The 20,591-nt window shown below is 40.4% G+C and overlaps 1 protein-coding gene across 1 annotated transcript; it reads right to left on the bottom strand.

Annotated features, from left to right (window-relative positions):
* Positions 1 to 12,893: 12,893 nt before the first annotated feature.
* Positions 12,894 to 18,889, bottom strand: allc (allantoicase). Its single transcript, XM_072697095.1, has 11 exons — positions 18,669 to 18,889; positions 18,515 to 18,565; positions 18,334 to 18,421; positions 17,463 to 17,582; positions 17,097 to 17,182; positions 16,881 to 17,013; positions 13,918 to 14,073; positions 13,680 to 13,753; positions 13,487 to 13,595; positions 13,184 to 13,311; positions 12,894 to 13,064 (listed from the first exon to the last, which is right to left on the bottom strand). Exons 1-11 carry the CDS (start codon positions 18,756 to 18,758, stop codon positions 12,894 to 12,896), a joined length of 1,206 nt encoding a protein of 401 aa, XP_072553196.1. The 5' UTR covers positions 18,759 to 18,889.
* Positions 18,890 to 20,591: the final 1,702 nt, after the last annotated feature.

Raw genomic sequence — 20,591 nt, 5'->3', positions numbered from 1 at the left:
TTGCCTATAGAATAGGACTCTCTGGAGCAGATAAACCTGAACCTATTGGCACCATGTCTAATGCCAGGTGTGGGCTAGAGTGGCATAAAGGCTGAATGTGAACACACTCTCTCATACAGAATCACAGAAAAACAGAAAAACAACATAGTAATTCTGCTGTGTCTGTTATACTGTAATAGAAGAACACTATGGAATCTACACTTTCACCATGCCTAATGTAGACATTTTTCTTGTGTAGGCTCATGAGGTTTAAAATAGTAGTTCAGCCTTATTATTTGTATAATTCTGGAAAGGTCCAGAACAACTCTTTTATGCCTAACCTGTCTCTTTGTATGCTTCTTTGAATGTGTGAGGAATGGAATGTCTGGACCAAACTCCAGGTCTGTGAAGTTTTAGGGGCTAATGATTCATTACAATTAATGATTGTAATGATAGTGTGGGGCACCTCCCAAGGTGACCTTTTAGGAGTTGACGGCAAGAAATGTGGACAAGAAAGAGATGCTGTCAGTCTGAGCAACACCAGACTCGCAGTGCTCCTCCACCACTTTGGCCTCCTCCTAGATCCATTTACAACAGCAATGCTCCTCAAACATCCTTTAAACTTCCTGATAGCATCAGCTTGCTCGCTGTTTGTGTTTGGAGCCTTGTTTACATAGCTTGTTTGTCACTGAGGAGAAGCTTTGAGGAGTACCTGATCGATGGGCAGGTCCACCTTGCTGGGTATTCTCTGGTACGTCTGTGGCTCCTGCGGTCTCCTCCCTGCGCTCCCTGGCTCTGAACACGCTGCCCTCTGAGGAGAGGCCATTAATCACCATTACTGCTGCCGCCTGCCACTCAGTCAGTGGGTCAGTCAGTGAGTGATCCTTTTACTCTGCTCTCCCCCATGAATTCCTCTACCTTTCTTCACCAATGAAGGGGATCAATGAGCCTGTCGCTCTAGCTTTGCGCCCATTCACTGACTGACTGACATCTTGGAGAGGTTTTCACACCTAGCAGAGTGATTTTTACTAATCCTTCCCCTGCAGTTCTCAGCAAAGCTGATCTGCTTTTGACTATTTATAGTTTAGCATTAATGATACACTCTTAAAAACAGACCTGGGATCTGTGCCATAAGATAGACAATCATATTCATTTTCCCCAATGAGCCCTCCTTTTGTCTGTCTAAAGAACCTATGCTATATGACCAAATGTTTGTGGACACCCTATCTAATGACTGCATTTAGCTACTTTCACTTGCACCTACTCCTGACACAGATGTGCAAATGCACACACACACACACACACACACACACATCTTGTCCAGTCCTTGTGAAGAATTATTGCCAATAGACTCTCTGCCAGGTGTAGGCTAGCGGGTATAAAGCCCCCCAGCAATGAGCAGTGGAGCAGTGGAACTGCATTCTCTGGATTGATGGTGCTCCATCCGATACTTTTGGGATAAGTTGGGGGTAAACTGAGATAGTGATCATCCATCATCCTGACCTCACTAACGCTTTTGTCACTGAATGCCATCAAATCCTTATAGCAATGCTCAAAAATCAAACAGAAAGTCATCCATGGACAGTAGAGACAGAAGAAGAATAAACTCTTTTTTTCTTGATTTTAGAAGAAGAAGAAAAATTTATGAGCAAGTGTCACTATACTTTTGTCTATATTATGTATTTAATGGTCTTTTTAAAAACCTCTCATTTATGAAAAAGATTGAGATATGTGAGTATGAAATGTGGTTTGAAAGATTACAGAACTATACTATACTATATGAATCCTAAATAATTTAAATGTTCGATGTGTATAAAGAGTTGATATATTCTATACTTTTTGCCAAAATGTGAGTCTGGCATTGTATCAGAGTATCATGATGAATTGTCCAATAGAAATGCTCCAAAATGACTTAAAATCAAATCTTTTTACCTTGAAAAAAAATGTTTTTGCTTTTCATCTTTCATTTAAGAGTGTTACTTAAAGTAGCAGATGTTTTAGAGAAGTGGTTTGAATAGGTGCATAGCTGTTCTCAATGTGATGTGGCTGCAGTTCTTGTAAGTGGAACTGACAGTGATGCTGACCGGTAGTGGAAAATGTGAATGGCCGACTGGATTTTGATAGCAATCTACAAACCAGCAGCAGCAGTGCTGTCAGTCAGTGCTGCTGCAAATGGGTTGGTTGAGGAGTCAGTGCTTTCCTGCTTATTGTGAGATAAACAAGCATGAACTACTGTAGGTAAAGGGAACTACTTTTTTCGCTTAAGAAGCAGTACTATTCTATATTTCAATGATTCAATAGGACAATCAATTTACCCACCAGACAGGGGGCTCACATGGAAATGGTCTCACTACTGTAAGTCAAAGAAATAAAAAGAAATGTCCAGAAATCTATAAGCAGTAGCACTGATTCTGCATCTTCCTCATGAATGATTGTGTACTGGATAGGTGTAAGAAGACATAAAACTATGACCTGATTTCCAGTATAATCTTGTTATGATGAGCTGAATGACTGATGACGGCCCCATCATAAAGACAGAGAAAGACAGGCATAGTGAGTGAGACTTCCCGGGACAAGGTTGAAACCACTCCCGGCAAGCGCTGAATTAATTTATGATCCCATTTGAGTCTGAGCAGCGCGCAAATATTCACCTGACTGCAAACCTCCTGCTGCCTTCTCGGCGAGGCAGGGCCTGCTGGCCCATGATTTGACTTTTCAGTGCACACACACAAACATGTACCCCCTGATGAGAGGAGATTGTGGAGATGTTTCTCTGCTGCTTGGCTGATCTCCTCTCAGGTTTGGCATAGAACACAGGATCAGCATGGAGTCTGTGGTCTGCAGACTACATCAAACACATCAGATGTAGGGACAAACAAGACAATGTACACGTAAATACACAGCCAGACACACACATCCTGTGTAGATGTCTAGAGCTATTATTGACATTACTTGCATAGCATGTTTGTTTAAATGCAGTTCTGTAATTACATAATTAAAGTAATAATAAATTACATTACATTCAGGATCATTATATCATATATATATATCAGATATATATATATAGATAAACACAATCATCAGATAAACACAAAAAATATATATGCTGTAAGCTTACATATGTACATTCCTACAGTACATATATGTATATGACCTGGATGATCCCAGATGGATTGGAGCTTCAATCTCCCAGTGCTAAGTGGCCTGCCAATGTACTCAACATTTTCAATAGAACTTCAGCTCTCAGGTCATGATCCTCCACTGCCACATCCAATCTATACAGAGTGGAAAACTAGCTCTCCATAACCATCTAGCTTTGACACGTCCCTGCAGAAAGCCCAATTGTCGAAAAGACATCCACAGACACTGTACTTATGTCACACAGTTGTTCCAGCACAAGCCAAGTTGCAGTCCTTGGCTCAAATGGACTGTCTATCCAAGGCATAAAATGTGTGGCTGATTTCTGGATGTCACTGTACAGCCATTTCATTTTCAGCACTTCAGAACATAAGAGTGCTTCTCTTTGTGCTGTTGTGTTGTGGCCAGTATTTTCCCAGCAATTATAGATGACTCAAAAGCAGTTACATATTTCTTTTTGAGAAAACTGCTCGTTTGGATTGCTAGAAAGTACTAAATCAAAATAATATCAAAGATTCCTGTGTATTTGGACTGCAAAAGACTATCCGAAAGATTTAGCAGACTCTGGAGTGGTGGTACACTGTTCTGCAAATATGACCTCTATGGAAGAGTCATCAAAAGTAAAACTTTCCTGCACCCTCACCACAAAATTCAATATCAGACGTTTTAAAAGGAACATCTAAACAAGCTTAATGCACTTTGGAAACAAGACCTGTAAGCCAATGAAGTTAAAATAGAAATTTTGGGCTGCAATGAGCAAAGAGAAAAAAGGGTTGAGAGTTTCAGGAGAAGAACACCAATGTTAAGCATAATCATGCTTTGGGCACAGGGAACATTTTACTTGCCTTTTGGAAAACAGTTCCTCTTTTACTCGCTTAGACATTTTGACCAGGGTTGCCCACACTTTTTCATGCCTCTGTAGCAGAAAACAAATTACATTCATTGCCAGCTCCTGTTTTTTCCACCACACATTGCTGATGTTGGTCAGGCACTGATAAGCTTAGATATTCCCTAGTGACTTAGCTTGGCACTGACTGAGTCCGGTTCCAATACGTCTCATGCGCAGCCAATCAATCACTGGCAAGCACCGCAAACTAATCATTTATTGATGGCACGGAGCAGCCATGAATTTCTAATGGCATTCGTCTTATTTAACAGTGGAGATCAAACAGAGAAAATCCAAACATGCTGGAAGGAAGAGAGAAAAAAAAACCAAAAGAGTTCCTGGGAATATCGTTCTTTCTGACAGCTGGCTGACCAGTATTGATGGGGAGTGCTGCTGAGTGAAAGGCAAGGGCAAGGTAGGGAATGGGGAGTGTTTGAGTGTGCTGAAGGGGATGTACAGGGATGGTGAATGAGGGTTACTATCTAAATTTCATAGCTTACTTATCAAATTTGCGTTTCTAGGGGACGTGTTTCTCGACTGCTGAGTGATGTTCTTCCTCCGTCATTATGCAAAGTCTGTGTGTAAGCTCAGGGGTTTGAGGTGAAGTGAACTGATCACTCTGTGAGTATTAGAGCTTGGTACACCCACAGTGCTGAGTTGTTAGACACTAAGTCAGTGTCCAGGAAATAAGTCAAACATAATTCAGGCAGGGAAAGTAAGAAAACAGGTAAGGTAAATAGGACCTGGGGATCTTTTAGCATTAACCCTTCCCTTTATTTAATGGGATTAGTGATCTGTTTAACCCCTGCCTACATGTCCTGGACCACACTGTCTTTAGGTTCTTTTTACAGCAACAAAATCTAGTAAAGTTAGTGACATGGGTCATACATTCTAACTTCTAAGTGCACAACTACGAACTAAACCACTACTATCATCACCACTAAATCATCAGGAGACAGTGAGTTCGATCTCCAGTACTGCCATTGCCATCTCCATCTGGGAGTATGAGATAGCACAATTGACTCCTGATCTCTCTCTCTGGGCAGGAAAGGATGGCAATTCTTCTTCCCACAATCTTCTTCTTCTTAAGGTTACCTAATCTAGTAGGTGTCTGATCGCTCACATATACAAGCCTAGCAGTTAGCATTCCCTTACCAGCTTGTTTAACTATCCACTGACGTTGAGTGAGCAGCATCTCTCACTACTGTCATTCCAAGTTGGTATATCAATTTCATCCACCTAGCTAGTGGAGCTAGCCATTAATATATCAGCTAGAAAATTGATATAAATAATACATAAAAAAGAACAAACTGAATTTACATGTTTGTTTGATGGCAACTCACTGGGCTCTTCAGTGGTGACAACAGCCAACACTGGCCACCAGAACCAGGCTGCTCTGCATAAATAATGGAGGTACACTAAGCTGTTTTATTTATTACAGGAAAATAAATAGTAAGAGTTCAAATGAATATACTGAATGTAATTTGGGAAAAAAGTCAGAAAATGTCATTTTTAAATAGAAGTATAGACATATTTTATGGCAATAGTCAGGATTTCTACTGTTTTGCCACTAGGGCTAGCTAGGTACACCTGACCAGTCAAACTCTGCCTGTGTCAAACAAACTCAGGACAGATAAACAACTGTCAGACCAAAGACATTGCTGGAAAGTCTGCAGCCATCTTAGCGGCATGTCCAGGCATTTCCTGTTTCCTGAGCCTCACAGCTCTCAGAACCTGAATGTGAAAGCTACATTAACATTTTAAAAACATGTTTGAAATCCCTGAAACAATTTCACAAAAAAATGCATAAATTGATGGTAGTGTTTGGCTCAAATAACGCAGATAATTCAGACAATCTTTGCAGTTTAAGGCTTTTTCCAGGAAAGTTGACTGGCTGTTTTAAACTGAAGGACGAAACCGACCTAGTAAACAGACACTATGTTGAGCATTATTCACTTTTCAACCAGTGAACGTTTCCCTTCTTCATTATAATGTCTCTTATCAGACAATTCCTGGATGCCTAATATGCATCACTGTACATTAGAGACCAGTTCCTCTTAATCTGATTGCTCATGTATAGGAAATGCTCACAAATATGAAGCAATATGCTCCAGTACATGTCTATAATTTGATCTATTAAATGTTGTATGTTTTGTTTGATCCAGCCAGTTTGATCATTTAATCATTCAATGTTCCGGTAAGCTGTTTCTTTTTTAATAGTGCCACAAAACAGCAGAAGCTATATCACCCCCTATGCTTCCTGAAATATACTGCAATTTGTCAGAATGGCTATGTGTATCATGTAAAAGCTACAGAGCTTCATAAAACACTTTTGATATTACGCAACACATCAACAGTTGAGAAATAACTGTAGCCCTCAAGCCAACCTCTTAAATCCAAATCGTCCGGTTCAAGGAAGGCAACAGTCCTTCAAAAAAAAAATATCACATCAGTTTCGGGTCCTTTTAAATGATCCAACTGGACCAGTGGGTGTACATAAAGCAGAGCTGTGCACTCATTTACATCAATCAAACTACATTTCTATGCACACTAAGCACACCCACGTGGTAGCCCTGACCAGAGCAGCAGTGGAGCGAGCCGATGCCCCCGAGGCCCTGTAACATAACAGAGAGACAGTGGCCAGAAGACACAAGGCCAGCATGACTCAGACTGTACCTCAATTACAGTCTGCCAAGACCACAGGCTGACAAGCCTGGCCACAGACAGAGAGACAGGCAGCTGCAGAGAGAGAGGGAGAGGGGAGGTCATGCACAGGGGCAAGACATGCAGAGGCCACTCTCATACAGCAGTCTCAGATTACCTGAGGGCACGAAGGAGACTTTGCTGCACCTCTGTTGCCCTCTACTGGTAATCACTGGAAAGACAATTAACATGTAGTTTACTGTAGAATTACTGGCCACTTTGTTAGAAACATGTTACATGGTGTACAATTTGTAGATCGCAAATTTAGGAGACTGACTGTATGCTTCAGGTTGTTGTCATGTTGGAAGGTAAACCCTAGAAGCCCCAGTTTGAGGTCCAGCCTGCTCTGGTGTAGGTTTTTTCTGCAAGGATCTTGGTGTAGCTGCATGCATCTTTCCCTTTTTTAGGACTAGTCGCCCTGGACCTACATCATGATGCTGCCACCACCATGCTTCACTGTAGGGATGATATTAGTCAGGTGATGAGCAGTGTTTCCTCCAGATGTGACGCATGGTATTAGGCCAAAAGGGTTATGAATGGTTTCACCAGACCAGAGAATCTTGTTTCTCATGGTTTGAGAGTCCAGTAGGTGCTGTCATGTTCCTTTTACATAGGAGTGGCTTCCTTTGTCAGCCCATGTTTCCCGATCACTCAGTTTGTCCCTGGGTGGTCAGGTCTACAAAGATTTTTAGTGGTTAGAAACTTCTTCCATTTACGAATGATAGTGCACACTGTTCTCTTTGGGAAAGCTGCAAAGCTGCAGCAAAATGTTCTGTAACCTTCTCCAGATATATGCCTTGACACAATCTGTTTCTGAGGTCTGTCTATAATTCCTTTGAGCCTATGGCTCATCTGTGGGGCAGTAGTTGGCAATCCCCCAACAATATAAATAAATAAATAAATAAAAACATATCAAACTGCATCAGTGGGAACAAAATGCACTTCAGCTCACTTTAGGGTGTCATATTAATGGGTATGCACACTTGTGTACATATGATTTTTAAACATTAGCTCTAGATCTATTGTAGAATAAGTAATAAAACAGGGAGAAGGGGAAAGAGGTGTGCAAACTTGCAAGCTTGATTATACCCCACAACCAAACTGACAGGGTTGTCTTATGTCCTACGATTAGTAAGCCTTATGATATGATACCCAAATGTATGTTCACAAGCACTAAAAAAATGTTTTAGAATTGACTGCCTATGAATTTATTGAACTAATTATATAATGTCACACTTGGTAACTTAAATACAAGCCACACATATAATGCAGCAAATAACCATCAGTATAGCAGTAGAGGTAAGCAGCTCAGTGTGATCTTGGATTTAATAACCAGCTCATTTATGGTTAGCCTCCATCGCCATTTGCATCTCCAATAACTCCCTATTTCAAACAAGTTAACGAAGCGTGATGCTCTCATTTGGACGGCAAAAAAAAAGCGTCATGAAGGTCTTCTTCTAGTCTACGTGCTGTTGTGGATTTCTACGGTGTAATTTGTCATGCTAATAAAGACACATCAGATATTTTACATTGACCTTTTCTCAGACCAAAGAAGCTGAGTCGGTGATTCACTCCCCCTCACTCATTTCAGCTCGGCACAGGACATTCACTTATCTTCATCCACGGCATGGAGCCCTGGACTAGTGACAACTCTTATATGTGTGTGTGTGTGTGTGTGTTTTGGTGTGTATGTGGTGCATGAGTGAGCATCATGCACTGTAATTAATCACAATACAGCTTGTTTCACTCCAGAGAAATGAAGGATGTCTGGTGCTGTCTCAGTCTCCACATGGTCAATCTGTTCAAGGACATCTGAAGCTGTGCTCATGTTCAAAGCAGCATAAATATGCTGTTAGGCTGCTGGTATTTTCTGTTCATGCTCTCAGTATTCAAAAGTCCTTGCTTAAAGAAGCGGTAGGACCCTAATAAAGACGAATTACAGTATTTATGTGTTAATGACTACAATAACATTAATGAACTATTGTATGACTGTACAGAAGATCACAGTTAGTCACAAAGCAGCTTTACAGAGATCTGGGTCGGAGCTACAAGTGAGCAAGCTACTCATCCCCCCAGAAAGAGAGGAGGAAACCTCAACCTCAAGAGAAACCAAGGCTTAAATAGGGAAGCCATGCTCTTATGATTGACAATAGAATAGCACAACAAATGACACAAATAAGCATTAGGATTTAACCACTGGAAACCAGAGATTAGTTTAGAAGTCTTATCGGGGGGGGGTGAAGATTAGCACTATGATTGACAGGTTAATATCAATATGTAAAGGAGTCAGTATGATTAGTCATGTTAGTAGCAATGGTTTAAGTAAGAAGAAAGTAAGAGCCTATGCAAGAGGGGGGGTGGGTGGAGCATGCTGGTGAGGTTTTCTGGCTTGGCCGGAGGGTGAATGGCACGTGCATGCGGTCAGGAGTGGAAAGGCAGCGTTCCAATAAACCGCACTAACAGACCAACCGCACCAGGGGTCGTTTTAATCGAACCAAATCTAACAAGTATAACCACACCCTTTTAAAAAGCGCCCACAAAAGCGGACCGAGACCGCCTGAGCAGACCAAACTAGCTCTAACGGTCTGAATATGGGTCAACTCTGCCCTCTGCAACTGCCTCTGAGTTTCCGTACAGACCTGCCCACGCTTCCGTGCTTCAACCTCAGTCTGGCGCTTAAGCGGGGCTGTGTCCCAAACCACGTAGTGCCACACTACACAGCGCTGTACAACTGGTCAACAGTTGAACAGCATTATTTAGTGTAGTTTCCTCAGTAAAGACGAGTAAAGCCACAGCAATGTTAGCTACATTTAACTTTAGCTTTATCGTATACGCCGTTACGTGAACAAATTAGCACGTGTACCTTATTAAAAATGTGGGTTAATAAATATATGACACCCGCTGTGTGCAGACCTCTATTTACAGCATTTTCTCAGACCTCACCGTTTCCCCATTTTGGTTTGGCTGCTGGTTTGTCAGTATATAAAGGCCTCATTAGTAGCAATGTATCATTTTCTTTCTTTAGTCCGGAGCAATGGATCCGAACTACAGGTATAAACACAGTCTTAGACACATATGCACAAATTCATCTAGAGACCAGGACATGTGTCTGTACATTACTGAAAACACTGAATTCCACATAGTGGTTTACAGTTGGGGCTTTACAGTCTAATGACGAAAATTGTAAAAAGACAGTTTCACAGCTTCCCTGCCCACTTGGCATGAAGAAACATTGCAAATATGAGATATATGAATAAACCATAAGGCACACAATGAAGGCATATGCATAACTCTGCCAAGCTCTTCTCGTCTGATCCAAAGCTCCACATTGAAGAAACCAATACTACAGGAGGCAGCACTCATCTGTCAATTTATCACCTATGAGGATTGCAAAGCATGGGGGAAATTAGTTAAATTGTATCTGCTGCATCTACACACACACACACACACACGTATGTATGTATTTATGTATTTATTTATACATATATAATTGAAGATGCCATAGAAGTCATATGGCATTTGACATTAGGGAACAGTGTTCCAGAAGCACTCTGCGCCTTATCTGCTCAGTTGCAGTCTGTGTGTTGGGTCAGGGAAAACTCTAAAATATGCATTGGGCTTACAGGACCAGGGCTGAGAACCAATAGTCATGTACAAGTGGAACAACGTTTTTTTTTCTGGAAAAGCTGATAGATGAAAGTGCATGATGAAAGCATGTGGATTAATATTAGATGATTTACAAATACAACTCAGTACACTCGGGGGATTCTCTCTATTTCAGGTCAGTGGAGCATCACAATTATTTTGAAGCTGTTATTTTAAGATATAAATGCTACATAGCATTCCTCGAATGATCTAATTTCATATCAAATTTAAGAAATCTGACATTCTTTATTGATCCCTGCAGTGTATGTTATAGCATGTCATGTAGTGCTAATGGATATTCCTCAAGACAGCAAGACATTACATGGAATATTATCTTTTTGGATATTTGATAATTTAGACCAAATCATTGTATATCGAAAAAAAATACTTCTAAAAATATTCTAACCTCTATCTGATCTAAAACAAGAACAAGAAAAATACTATCTAATCTAATTACCAGTTTATGCTTCTGTTCCAGAATGTTTCTTTGAATTTCAGAAATGGTTACTATGTATGGCCTAACTTCTTAAAACTTTTCTGTACATTCCTCAGAGTTAAATGAGACAATTGTTTCCTCTCCCAGGCTTAAGCACCCAATCTAGCATCCACCCTTATGTCTCTGCCAGTGTGCCCTAACTGTAGCAAAACCAGGAAATCTGTACCGGCTTGATAGTGCGTGACTCGGGTGAAAGCCTTTTCCATCGTGCTGGCACTATTATCCTGCTGTGGACCACTGGCTTAATCTGGAGAAAGACATGACAAAAATGATAACAAGAAACCCAAAGGAAAACTCTGCACTTCTTCAGAAACTGTCAGTACATCAAGGCTAAGACTGTGAAACACGCTAGGTCATTTAAATTCCCTCCACATTTCAGCACTGTTCCAAAGAAATACAAGATAAGCATCAAATGGTATACATCTTAAACAGCAATGTCAGTTTTAAACTTTGTAACATAATTAGGATATCTTCATGTTCTGGGGAAATTTCACTGAAACAGAGAGATTTTTACAGGTCCACAACTTTTTAACTTCCTAAACTACCTGTATGATTTGATTAGGCTTGATGATGATGTAAAACTGTGTGATTATATTAGGTTCTGGAGGAACATGAGGGCATGTTTTTTGCTAGGAAGGCCGGACCAGCCAGATGGGCAGTTGTTTCAAATGTTCTCCATTTGTAAATGATTTAGTGGACAGTGGAACGGCAGGAGATCTTTTTAAATCCCTTCCCAGACTCATAATAATTTGCAAGCTTCTTTGTGAAGATCTCAGAGAACACAATCAAGAGCAAACCAAACTAAATGTCTGAGGTTTAAATAAAGACCAACACCTGCAACATCCTCTTTAGCCATGTTAGCAAACTTTTTCCTCACAAAAAATGACATTTATATTTATTTAATTTTACAAATTATTTCATAATACATTTCAGTTATATGTGTTTAGCTATATTACTATCCATATCTTTAAATATGTGTTATAAGGTTTTCATTGGCTGTCCTAATTATTACATGACTGTATCTGTTTCTTCAGAAATAATGTTGTTTATTATTGGCTAATGTTATTTTGCTGTTGTCAACTGGTGCTTTTTTTACCTGTATGTTTAACAATAAAAAATGAAATGATATATTTTTTAATTCTAAGGGATTGCTGGAATTTTGTATCTTAAATGTTGTAAAAGTTCATAATGTTTCAGAAAAAAATCAGAGCTACTCACACACCTGTAAATATGACCTAGAGCTTTACAAGTCGGCAGTGCAAATCATTTCACAACCTAAGCAGACCACATAAATCTGATTGGGTTGCCTTATTTCAGTGTCTGAGTTGGTAGACACTCCAGATACCCAAATGCATGTGCCTTTTTTAATGATATATGCTTTTTAAAGGTGATTATGTCAGCTGATGGCACTTCCCTACTCCTAGTGCAACTCATGTAACTGCTGTTATTTTATTATTACCACATGCTTTTAAATGTACTTGATATCAAAAAGGAAACCACAGTGAGTTTTATTAGTTTTATTATTATTTAGATTTACATGATTTGTTAGGGAGACCTGTGTGACCGGTGAGATGTTAGCTAATCATTGTTCATCAAAATGCAAAAGCAAGCAGTACTTCAGTTTTGTACTAAGTACAAATACAGACACAAACTGTACAAAGTTGCATTGCAAAATCCAATTAAAACAGGAATCTCTTATTTAACTGAAAAATGTACAAAGATGTTTTGTAATGTTTTTAATGTTTTGAAGTTGATGTCTGAAACACAGTATAGCAATGTAGGCATCGATTATAAGAAGAGAATGCAAATTACTTTTTTGAAACATTCCACAATCAGCAGAAAAAATTGCAAAAGGTCAAGCAGGGCAGTTTCTTACTCTAAGCAGAATAAATAGCTGCCTAGGGACCCAAACCACCAGGGGGCACCACAAGTATATATGTATGAGTATAATAGGAGAATCCACCACTGCGAGATGGGTCGTGCATCACAGCTTTGTACTTTGTCCACCTCCGCTGCATAGCATTACTGTAAGTCTTTCTAAACTCATTACAGTTTTGAGGCTTTTTGAGGATTGCTTGAGTCACTGAAAAGTGGCTGACCCCACAGCCTGAGCCTACTGACCCCTCCATCAGGTGCTATGAGCAACCGCACATGAGTTACAGGCCCACACTTTAGCACAGAGTCTCCGGAATAGAAGTGCCTGTAGTGAGGCTTGAGCTGGAGGACGAAAAGACACAGTGACATGTTCACATTACTTGTATGAATAGCTACATTTGCCTATGTTATGTAAATGGTACCATATCGTTTAAAGCACACTATCAAGATAGATTACATACTTTCTGAGGAGGAAGAAGCTTTCTCCATATAGGGCCTTTGCCATTGCTCCACTTGCGGCTCATAAAAGTCTGCTCCTGCTCTGGGGTTAACTGACAGGCCTCAATTTTACATGAGTCAGGGAAATTTCCTTAAGGATTTAACAAAGAAAAGGGTGAGGTGTGGTAGGGTGAGGTGTTACAGTAAGTGCATAAACATATGTAATAGTCCTTACTGTAGTAGTGTTACAGTAAAGATCCAATACATATTTGTTATATTGTTAAACATGGAACATACAGTATGATGATGAAGCTACATTTATGTACCTTTAAAATGATTGGTGTCTATCTCAATACCGCTGATTACACCTAGATGCCCAAGTCTGAAGACGGCCCACTCAAAACCAGGGACCTGCAAGATGCCTTTCTCGTCCACCTGAGAATCAGACCACGTGATCAGGTCAGTACATGGCATAACATTTCCCATACTTTACTATTACTATTGAGTATGTCATTTTACTTTTAACACTTTGGGACGGTCCAAGCGTCGAGCTGTCTCCCACCCGTCAGCCATGTTGTCAGCCCTCCCTAAACCTGAACACAGCCAAACATATTATGACACTTAACGTATTCATTTAGAAGTGCTCTGTAGTATTCACTTAAAACGCTGTGTTTTCCAATGACAGGATCTGTAAAGTTAACTGTTAGAGGAATCCAGTAGATGTGCTTGTGAACTGATAGACCATTCAATCCAGTACCAATCATGTTGCGTGGATGACCAAAATGTGCATCGCTGTAGCCCACACACACTCCTCCATTGACCAGGGCAACAAGATCCTCCTCCTCGTGGCTGGGTGCAGTTGACCAGTCTCTCTGACCAATGCCATACACCCGCAGTCTTGCAATACCTCCATCTGGTAACAAATAGAACTGCTTTAAAGCTGCATTAAATAAGACTTTTTGTTAAAGATGCACTTCAGACTGTATACAGTGCAGCATTGATTACCTTTATCTACAGTAGCATCTGTTGAGGGGTGAATATTAGGCATTAATATTAGATATTAGGCAGCAAGTGAGCCGTCAGTTCTTGAAAGTGATGTTAAAAGCAGGAAAATGGGAAAGCATAAGCATAAGTTAAGCTTGCTGGGCCTCAACACCCCCCTCTGCAACTGGATCCTGGACTTCCTGACAGGGAGGCCCCAGTTAGTCCGGTTCGGGGACAGCATCTCCAGCACCATCACAATGAACACTGGGGCACCCCAGGGCAGTGTACTGAGTCCTCTGCTGTTCACCCTGCTGACTCATGACTGTGTTGCGAAACACAGTTCTAACAGCATCATAAAGTTCGCCGATGATACAACTGTGCTGGGTCTCATCAGCAAAGGTGCAGCTGCTGACAGACTGGTGTACAATCAACAACCTTCACTGGAATGTAGAGAAGACCAAGGAAATGGTTGTTGACTTCAGGAAAACAAGACACGACCACTCTCCGCTCAACATCAACGGCTCCTCTGTGGAGACTGTTAAGAGCACCAAGTTCCTTGGTGTCTACTTAGCGGAGAACCTCACCTGGTCCCTGAACACCAGCTCTACAGCCAAGAAAGCCCAGCAGCGTCTCTACTTCCTCCGGAAGCTGAGAAAGGTCCGTCTCCCTCCACCCATTCTCACCCTCTTCTATAGAGGGACCATAGAGAGCATCCTGAGCAGCTGCATCACTGCCTGGTTTGGGACCTGCACAGCCTCTGACCGCAAGACCCTTCAACGCATTGTGAGGACAGCTGAGAGGATCATCGGAGTCTCTCTCCCCTCCGTCATGGACATTTACACTGCCCGCTGCATCCGCAAAGCAACCAGCATTGTGGATGACTCCACCCACCCTACACACAGTCTGTTCTCCCTCCTGCCATCAGGAAGAAGGTACCGCAGCATCCGGTCCAACATGACCAGACTCTGCAATAGCTTCTTCCCCCAAGCCATTAGACCTCTCAACTCAACTCAACTTCTGAACTGATGTTTTTTCTGTTACATGCATCTCTCTCTCTCTCTCTCTCTCTCTCTCTCTCTCTCTCTCTCTCTCTCTCTCTAACCATTTACCCCAGATAAAATGGGAAGCATGTTTGCACAAAGCATTTGCACTAATAACCTTACTACCTCACTGGACTCAATATTTATTACACATTGCATAATTTGCAAACTACCGCCAATTATGTATTATTCTCTGTCTGTACTGTGTTGTGTTGTCTGTCCGCACTTGTATTGTGTTGCACTTGTGTTTTGTGTGCACTGTGTCTGTGTTGCACCATGGTCCTGGAGGAACGTTGTTTCGGTTCACTGTGTACTCTGTATGTAGTTGAAATGACAATAAAACCCCACTGGACTTGACTTGACTTGACTTGAATCTGAGCCACTTTGACAAGAGCCAGATTGTAATGGCTAGACATACAATGGAGCATCTCCAAAACTTCAGGCAGGCCTTGTGAGGTTTTTCTAGTATGCAGTGGAGTGCAGTATCTACCAAAAGCAGTCCAAGAAAGGACAACCGATGAACTGGCGACAGAGCCATGGGCACCTAAAGCTCATGGATGCCACCCATCATGGACCCACCTCACAACTTACTGGACTTCCAGGATCTGCTGCTACAGTATTGGAGACAGATACTACAAGACACCTTCAGATGTCTTTGGAGTCTGAGCTTCTAATGCTCAGGTCTGTTGGAGCTGCACACAGGGGACCTACTCAATATTAGGCAGGTTTTGTCCCATTTTAATCTAGTGTGGCAATGTACTAAAACAACAACCTGCAAGCTTCCACATTCTCTCACTTATTACTGATAATCGGCACTCTCTACTGCTAAATGGATCTAAAAGTCGTCAGGAAAAAGCTTGACATGGCTTCATGTATTAAAACAAAGACCCTACTTCTACAAAAACCCAATTTCTCTCAATAATTACTGATCACAATAACTCTATACTGAATGGCCAAATGGAGGAGGCTGTAATCTAAAAATAATTCATTTGGCACTATAGTGGGCTCATGATAAGTAAGAGAGAGGAACATTTTGGACTTCTTAGGTGGTTGTTTTAGTACACTAAGCCATGGTTTACTAGGTCAGACCATGCCATCAGCATATGATGATTAGGGAGAAGACTGAAGAGAGGGGAGAGAAGGAATGAGAAAATTAAAAGGGGGAGACAGTGTGGGGGAGGCTTTGCAATAACTTGTCATAAACAGGTAAACAAGGTAGAGATGGTATTAACAGGACGTTAGATTTGGAGGAGGGGTTTCAGGCATATTTTATAACATTGCTGAGCTTTTTCTTTATAATGGGCTCAAATGGGCAAAAAATAGCTTAATATAAAAACGATTCCCTTTCTTTAAGATTACATGCTTGTCTATATAGCTGTGTAGATTGTTGATAATTAGTAATAAGCAAGAAAAGTTTGAGCGGTATGGAGCTAGATCCATCAGGTGCTTCAAAAACATCTCAAAACAAAGACACACAGTGTCACTGATGTGAAGCACCGGAAGCTATCTGAGGACCAACAGCAACCCCTTGTGGACAGTCTTGCTAAACATGAGCATATCAATTATGAGTGACAAGCAAGGGCCATGAGGTGCTTCACAACTTAGAATACAATCAAACGTACAGTGGTTTGTACTGAGTTTTTCACACACACACACAACACACTGTACTAAACACAAATAAACATAACTGTATTACCAGGATACATGTTCAGGCGAACGTGGGTGACTCTGTGGGGGAAAGTCACACTGAAGTAGTTATGGCATGAATCGGCGTATCCAGGTCTCATCTCTCTCACTGGTACAATCTCCTCCCAGTTCTCTGAGTGAAGCTGGCATTCAAATTAAAACGCTTAGTCTTCATTTTGTAAGAGAATTTAGCTTGTGTGCAGACATGCTTTAGGCATAGCATTACCTGTGATACAGCTTTAAACTGGCTCTCTGAAGCAGCCATTCCTGTACGGTCTCCCTCAACAGCTAAAGACGGCAAAGACAGCTTGTCTGAAACACACACATGGGACATATAAGAGCTAATTTACACTTGGTTGGAACAAGCAACACTCATGCAAATGCATACACACTGATATGAAATGAAGCCATCGGCTATCTATGTCGCTATATTTAAGATTATCACAGTTATGCACATGGTTTAAGCAAAAATAGGACATTAATGTAATTATGTTATTAAAACATGTTTGTTCTTCTTTTTGTTTAGGTTTTTGTGCTTGGCAATGCTGTTAGACTACTATGCCCGTCACCCAGTTCTTGTGGTTTTCCATACCAAGACAAGCTGCCTGAATAGAAATGGATGGTGCGTAGTTTCCTGTGAAGTACGATGTGTCCACATCAAATCCATGAATGACACCAGGCACTCCCAACTGCACAATGCACCAATCATGGCCTTTCACACAAAAAGACAAAAAAAAAATGTTGCATGCATTTTTTATAAGGTCACTACTTGATTTTTTGCATGATAAACAGGAGTCAGGAGAACATCCTGCTCTGATCACCAAGTCTGAGTTTCTGCAAATTATCTCTGCTATGATATGATATGATGCTTAAATGGTTGTGCATCACTACAAACATTCCCTAAACTAGTTAGGGAAGATGATTGCCTAACTAGGGAAACTGGGCCCAGGTCAAAAAGACATGTGCAGATAAAATACTTTAAAGAGCACTATTCATTTTTATTCATCTTTAGAAAGAGTGGATAGATAAGATGTTCTTACTACTTGCACTCATTCAAACCACAAACTGACTGGCGATAAGACTGGAAATACAAAGGCAATGTCTGAGACTTTCAGTGGCCACTGTGGGATTTCCTCTTATACCTATACTGTTAACAATAAAGGTGCTACAAAGGCTTTTTTGAGCATTCCCATTCAAAAGACACAAAGAATCATGCTTGTAAAAATAGATTTACAAATTTGAAGAACTTTAAAGAGTTAACGTCATTTCATGTAAAGGTTCTTTAACAATTTTACAGTTCTTCACCAAAAATGGTTCTTGTATGCAAGAGAGTGGAGAGTGTGAAAAATGAAGTGTCATCAAGTGACCTTCTAAAAAAAGGTTCTTTACGGTTCATCTATGGCATTGCTCTAAAAACTCTTTAAGAAGGTAATTTTTCGAGTTTATAAATGGAAAAAAAATACCTGCAATTCTCTTTCTCCTCGTTTCCCAACCGTCCATCCATTTGCCAAACTCAGTGAAAGCTGAGGCTAGAAACTCTGGAGGCCCTTTCTTCAGAATACAGTGAGTCAAAACTTACTCAGTGGGAATAATCACAATAAAAGAATACCACTGGAAGTGAACACTGCTCATTAAATGGTGTACCTTTAAGAGATTCTGAGCAGGAGCAAACCACTCATCAGTTGCAAAAATCACCTAGAATAATGAGTCAAATAATAAATAGAGACAATAACGATCATTTAAATATTTATTTATATATGTATTGATTTATTTTTGCTTTTTAATGGCCAGTTTTTACCTTTCCTCCAACGGTCTCACAGGCCAGATCGTTGAACTGCAGAAAATCTGGCTGCCTTGAGTTCAATTTCACGGCTGATCGGTTTGCCATTCTCAGGGTGAAATGCTTTAAAAAATATTACAAGCCTTCGAGGATTTATGTGACAGAAAAACGCTACCTGCTCTTGCTGGGTTTGTCAGGCGAACAAACTGTGTTTACTGAACGGCAGAACAGAGCAAAGTACACAAGTTCACAGCAGTCTGTCTGGTCAGAGTCATGCTGGAAGGTAATGCTGAGCACAGGGTGTCTGTGGAGCAGCATGAGCAGCTTATTTGCGCATATTTACGTAATCAAACAGTCAATTTAACACGTAAACATTTTATTTGTAATTTGTCTCTTAAAATGAGTCCTTATGCCCTTATCAGTGCACTCAGTTGAGCATGTTTGCGGGGGTCACTACAGTTTCTGTCAGTGTCTGTTTTTTTTATTGTTTTTAGCAGGGAGGGGTCGCTCTACGCTCGGAGCTCCGCGCTAAATAACGGCGAGCACGTGATCGCTGGAAACGAAGCTTCGTTACGTCACTGAATCGCATTCCTGTTCCAGCTCTGGGGCGAGTCAGTGACCCCGTCCAGCTGCAGACCCGAGCTGAGGACAAAGCGTAATGCATGAGCACGTAAATAAAACATAAATAAATACAAATATGAAGTTTAAAGATAAATATCAAGGCTTCAGACACATCACCAGTGTGGTTATCTACTCTACACCTGTAAATCAAATCAAATCAAATCAAATTTTATTTGTCACATACAGTATAACTTGCAGTGAAATGCTTTTTAGACAGTCTGCCCACATCAAAGCTATTTAATAAGATCTAAATTTAAACTAAACCTTAACTTAATGAAATAAAGTGCAAAAGTGCAAAAATAAATAAATAAATAAATGTTTGTATATATATATATTTTTTTTTTATATATATTTATTATTTTATATTTTTATTATACCTAATAAAATATAAGTATATGAAAATATAGAAATATAAGAAGCAAAAAAAATATACAGATGGAATAGTGCGTGTCTGTATGTATATATATATATATATATATATATATATATATATATATATATATATAATATGAGTAATATGTAGTAATATGAGAATGCATCTAGATTGGATTAAGCTATCTTAACACATATACACACCTGTAAGAAATGCTATTGTTGGGCATACTTACCTGGTACATCTCCTCAGGTGGGGGGGGGGGGGGGGGGGGGTCCTCTGTCAGCAGCTCAGGTAGAGAGAGAATGGAGGAATTGACCCTTGAATTTTGCTGTAGATTTATTATGTGTAATTATAGAGAAATCTACATTAATTGTGTTTAATACTGGTAATAATGTTCTAGAGTAGGGGAGGTATTATTAAGGCTGCAGTGCGCGTGAGACGGGTGACACGGCTTGGAGCGGAAGTGGCAGGGTCTAGCAGGTGGGCGCGTAGGCCAGTGGGGTAGTCTTCAGGCTTGGAGAAACCCGGTGACAGTTTTTTGTGCTTTTCCTTTTTTCGTAAACTTTAATATATCGTCAAGAATTGATGGATCCCCACTGTTGCGTCCTCCAGATGTTTTCATGGCATCCACCACACATTTCCACACACATTTTGCCCTAACGGCATGTATTGTTCCCAAACTGCCAAGAGAATGAATAAAAGTTCTCGACAAACCCCCGTATTTTAGAGAGGTTTGACTAGAAAAGATCATATGATCCTGAATAAAAGTATTAAAAGCCTATTTCTGTGATCTGTATACCGGGTACATATTTAATATAGTGGTCTTTACGTCATATTATATAAGCGAAGAAAAAAAAATGTTAAAAAACATTTAACAAAATGAATAAACATTTTTTACTGCTTCAAACGCCTCGTCCTGCCCATCCTTACATTTCAGGGTCAAG

Source organism: Salminus brasiliensis, chromosome 1, assembly GCF_030463535.1.
Source record: "Salminus brasiliensis chromosome 1, fSalBra1.hap2, whole genome shotgun sequence".
NCBI classification, from domain to species: Eukaryota; Metazoa; Chordata; class Actinopteri; order Characiformes; family Bryconidae; genus Salminus; species Salminus brasiliensis.
The sequence above is the reverse complement of the archived record's forward strand: the minus strand, read 5'-3'. Positions and strand labels throughout refer to the sequence as shown.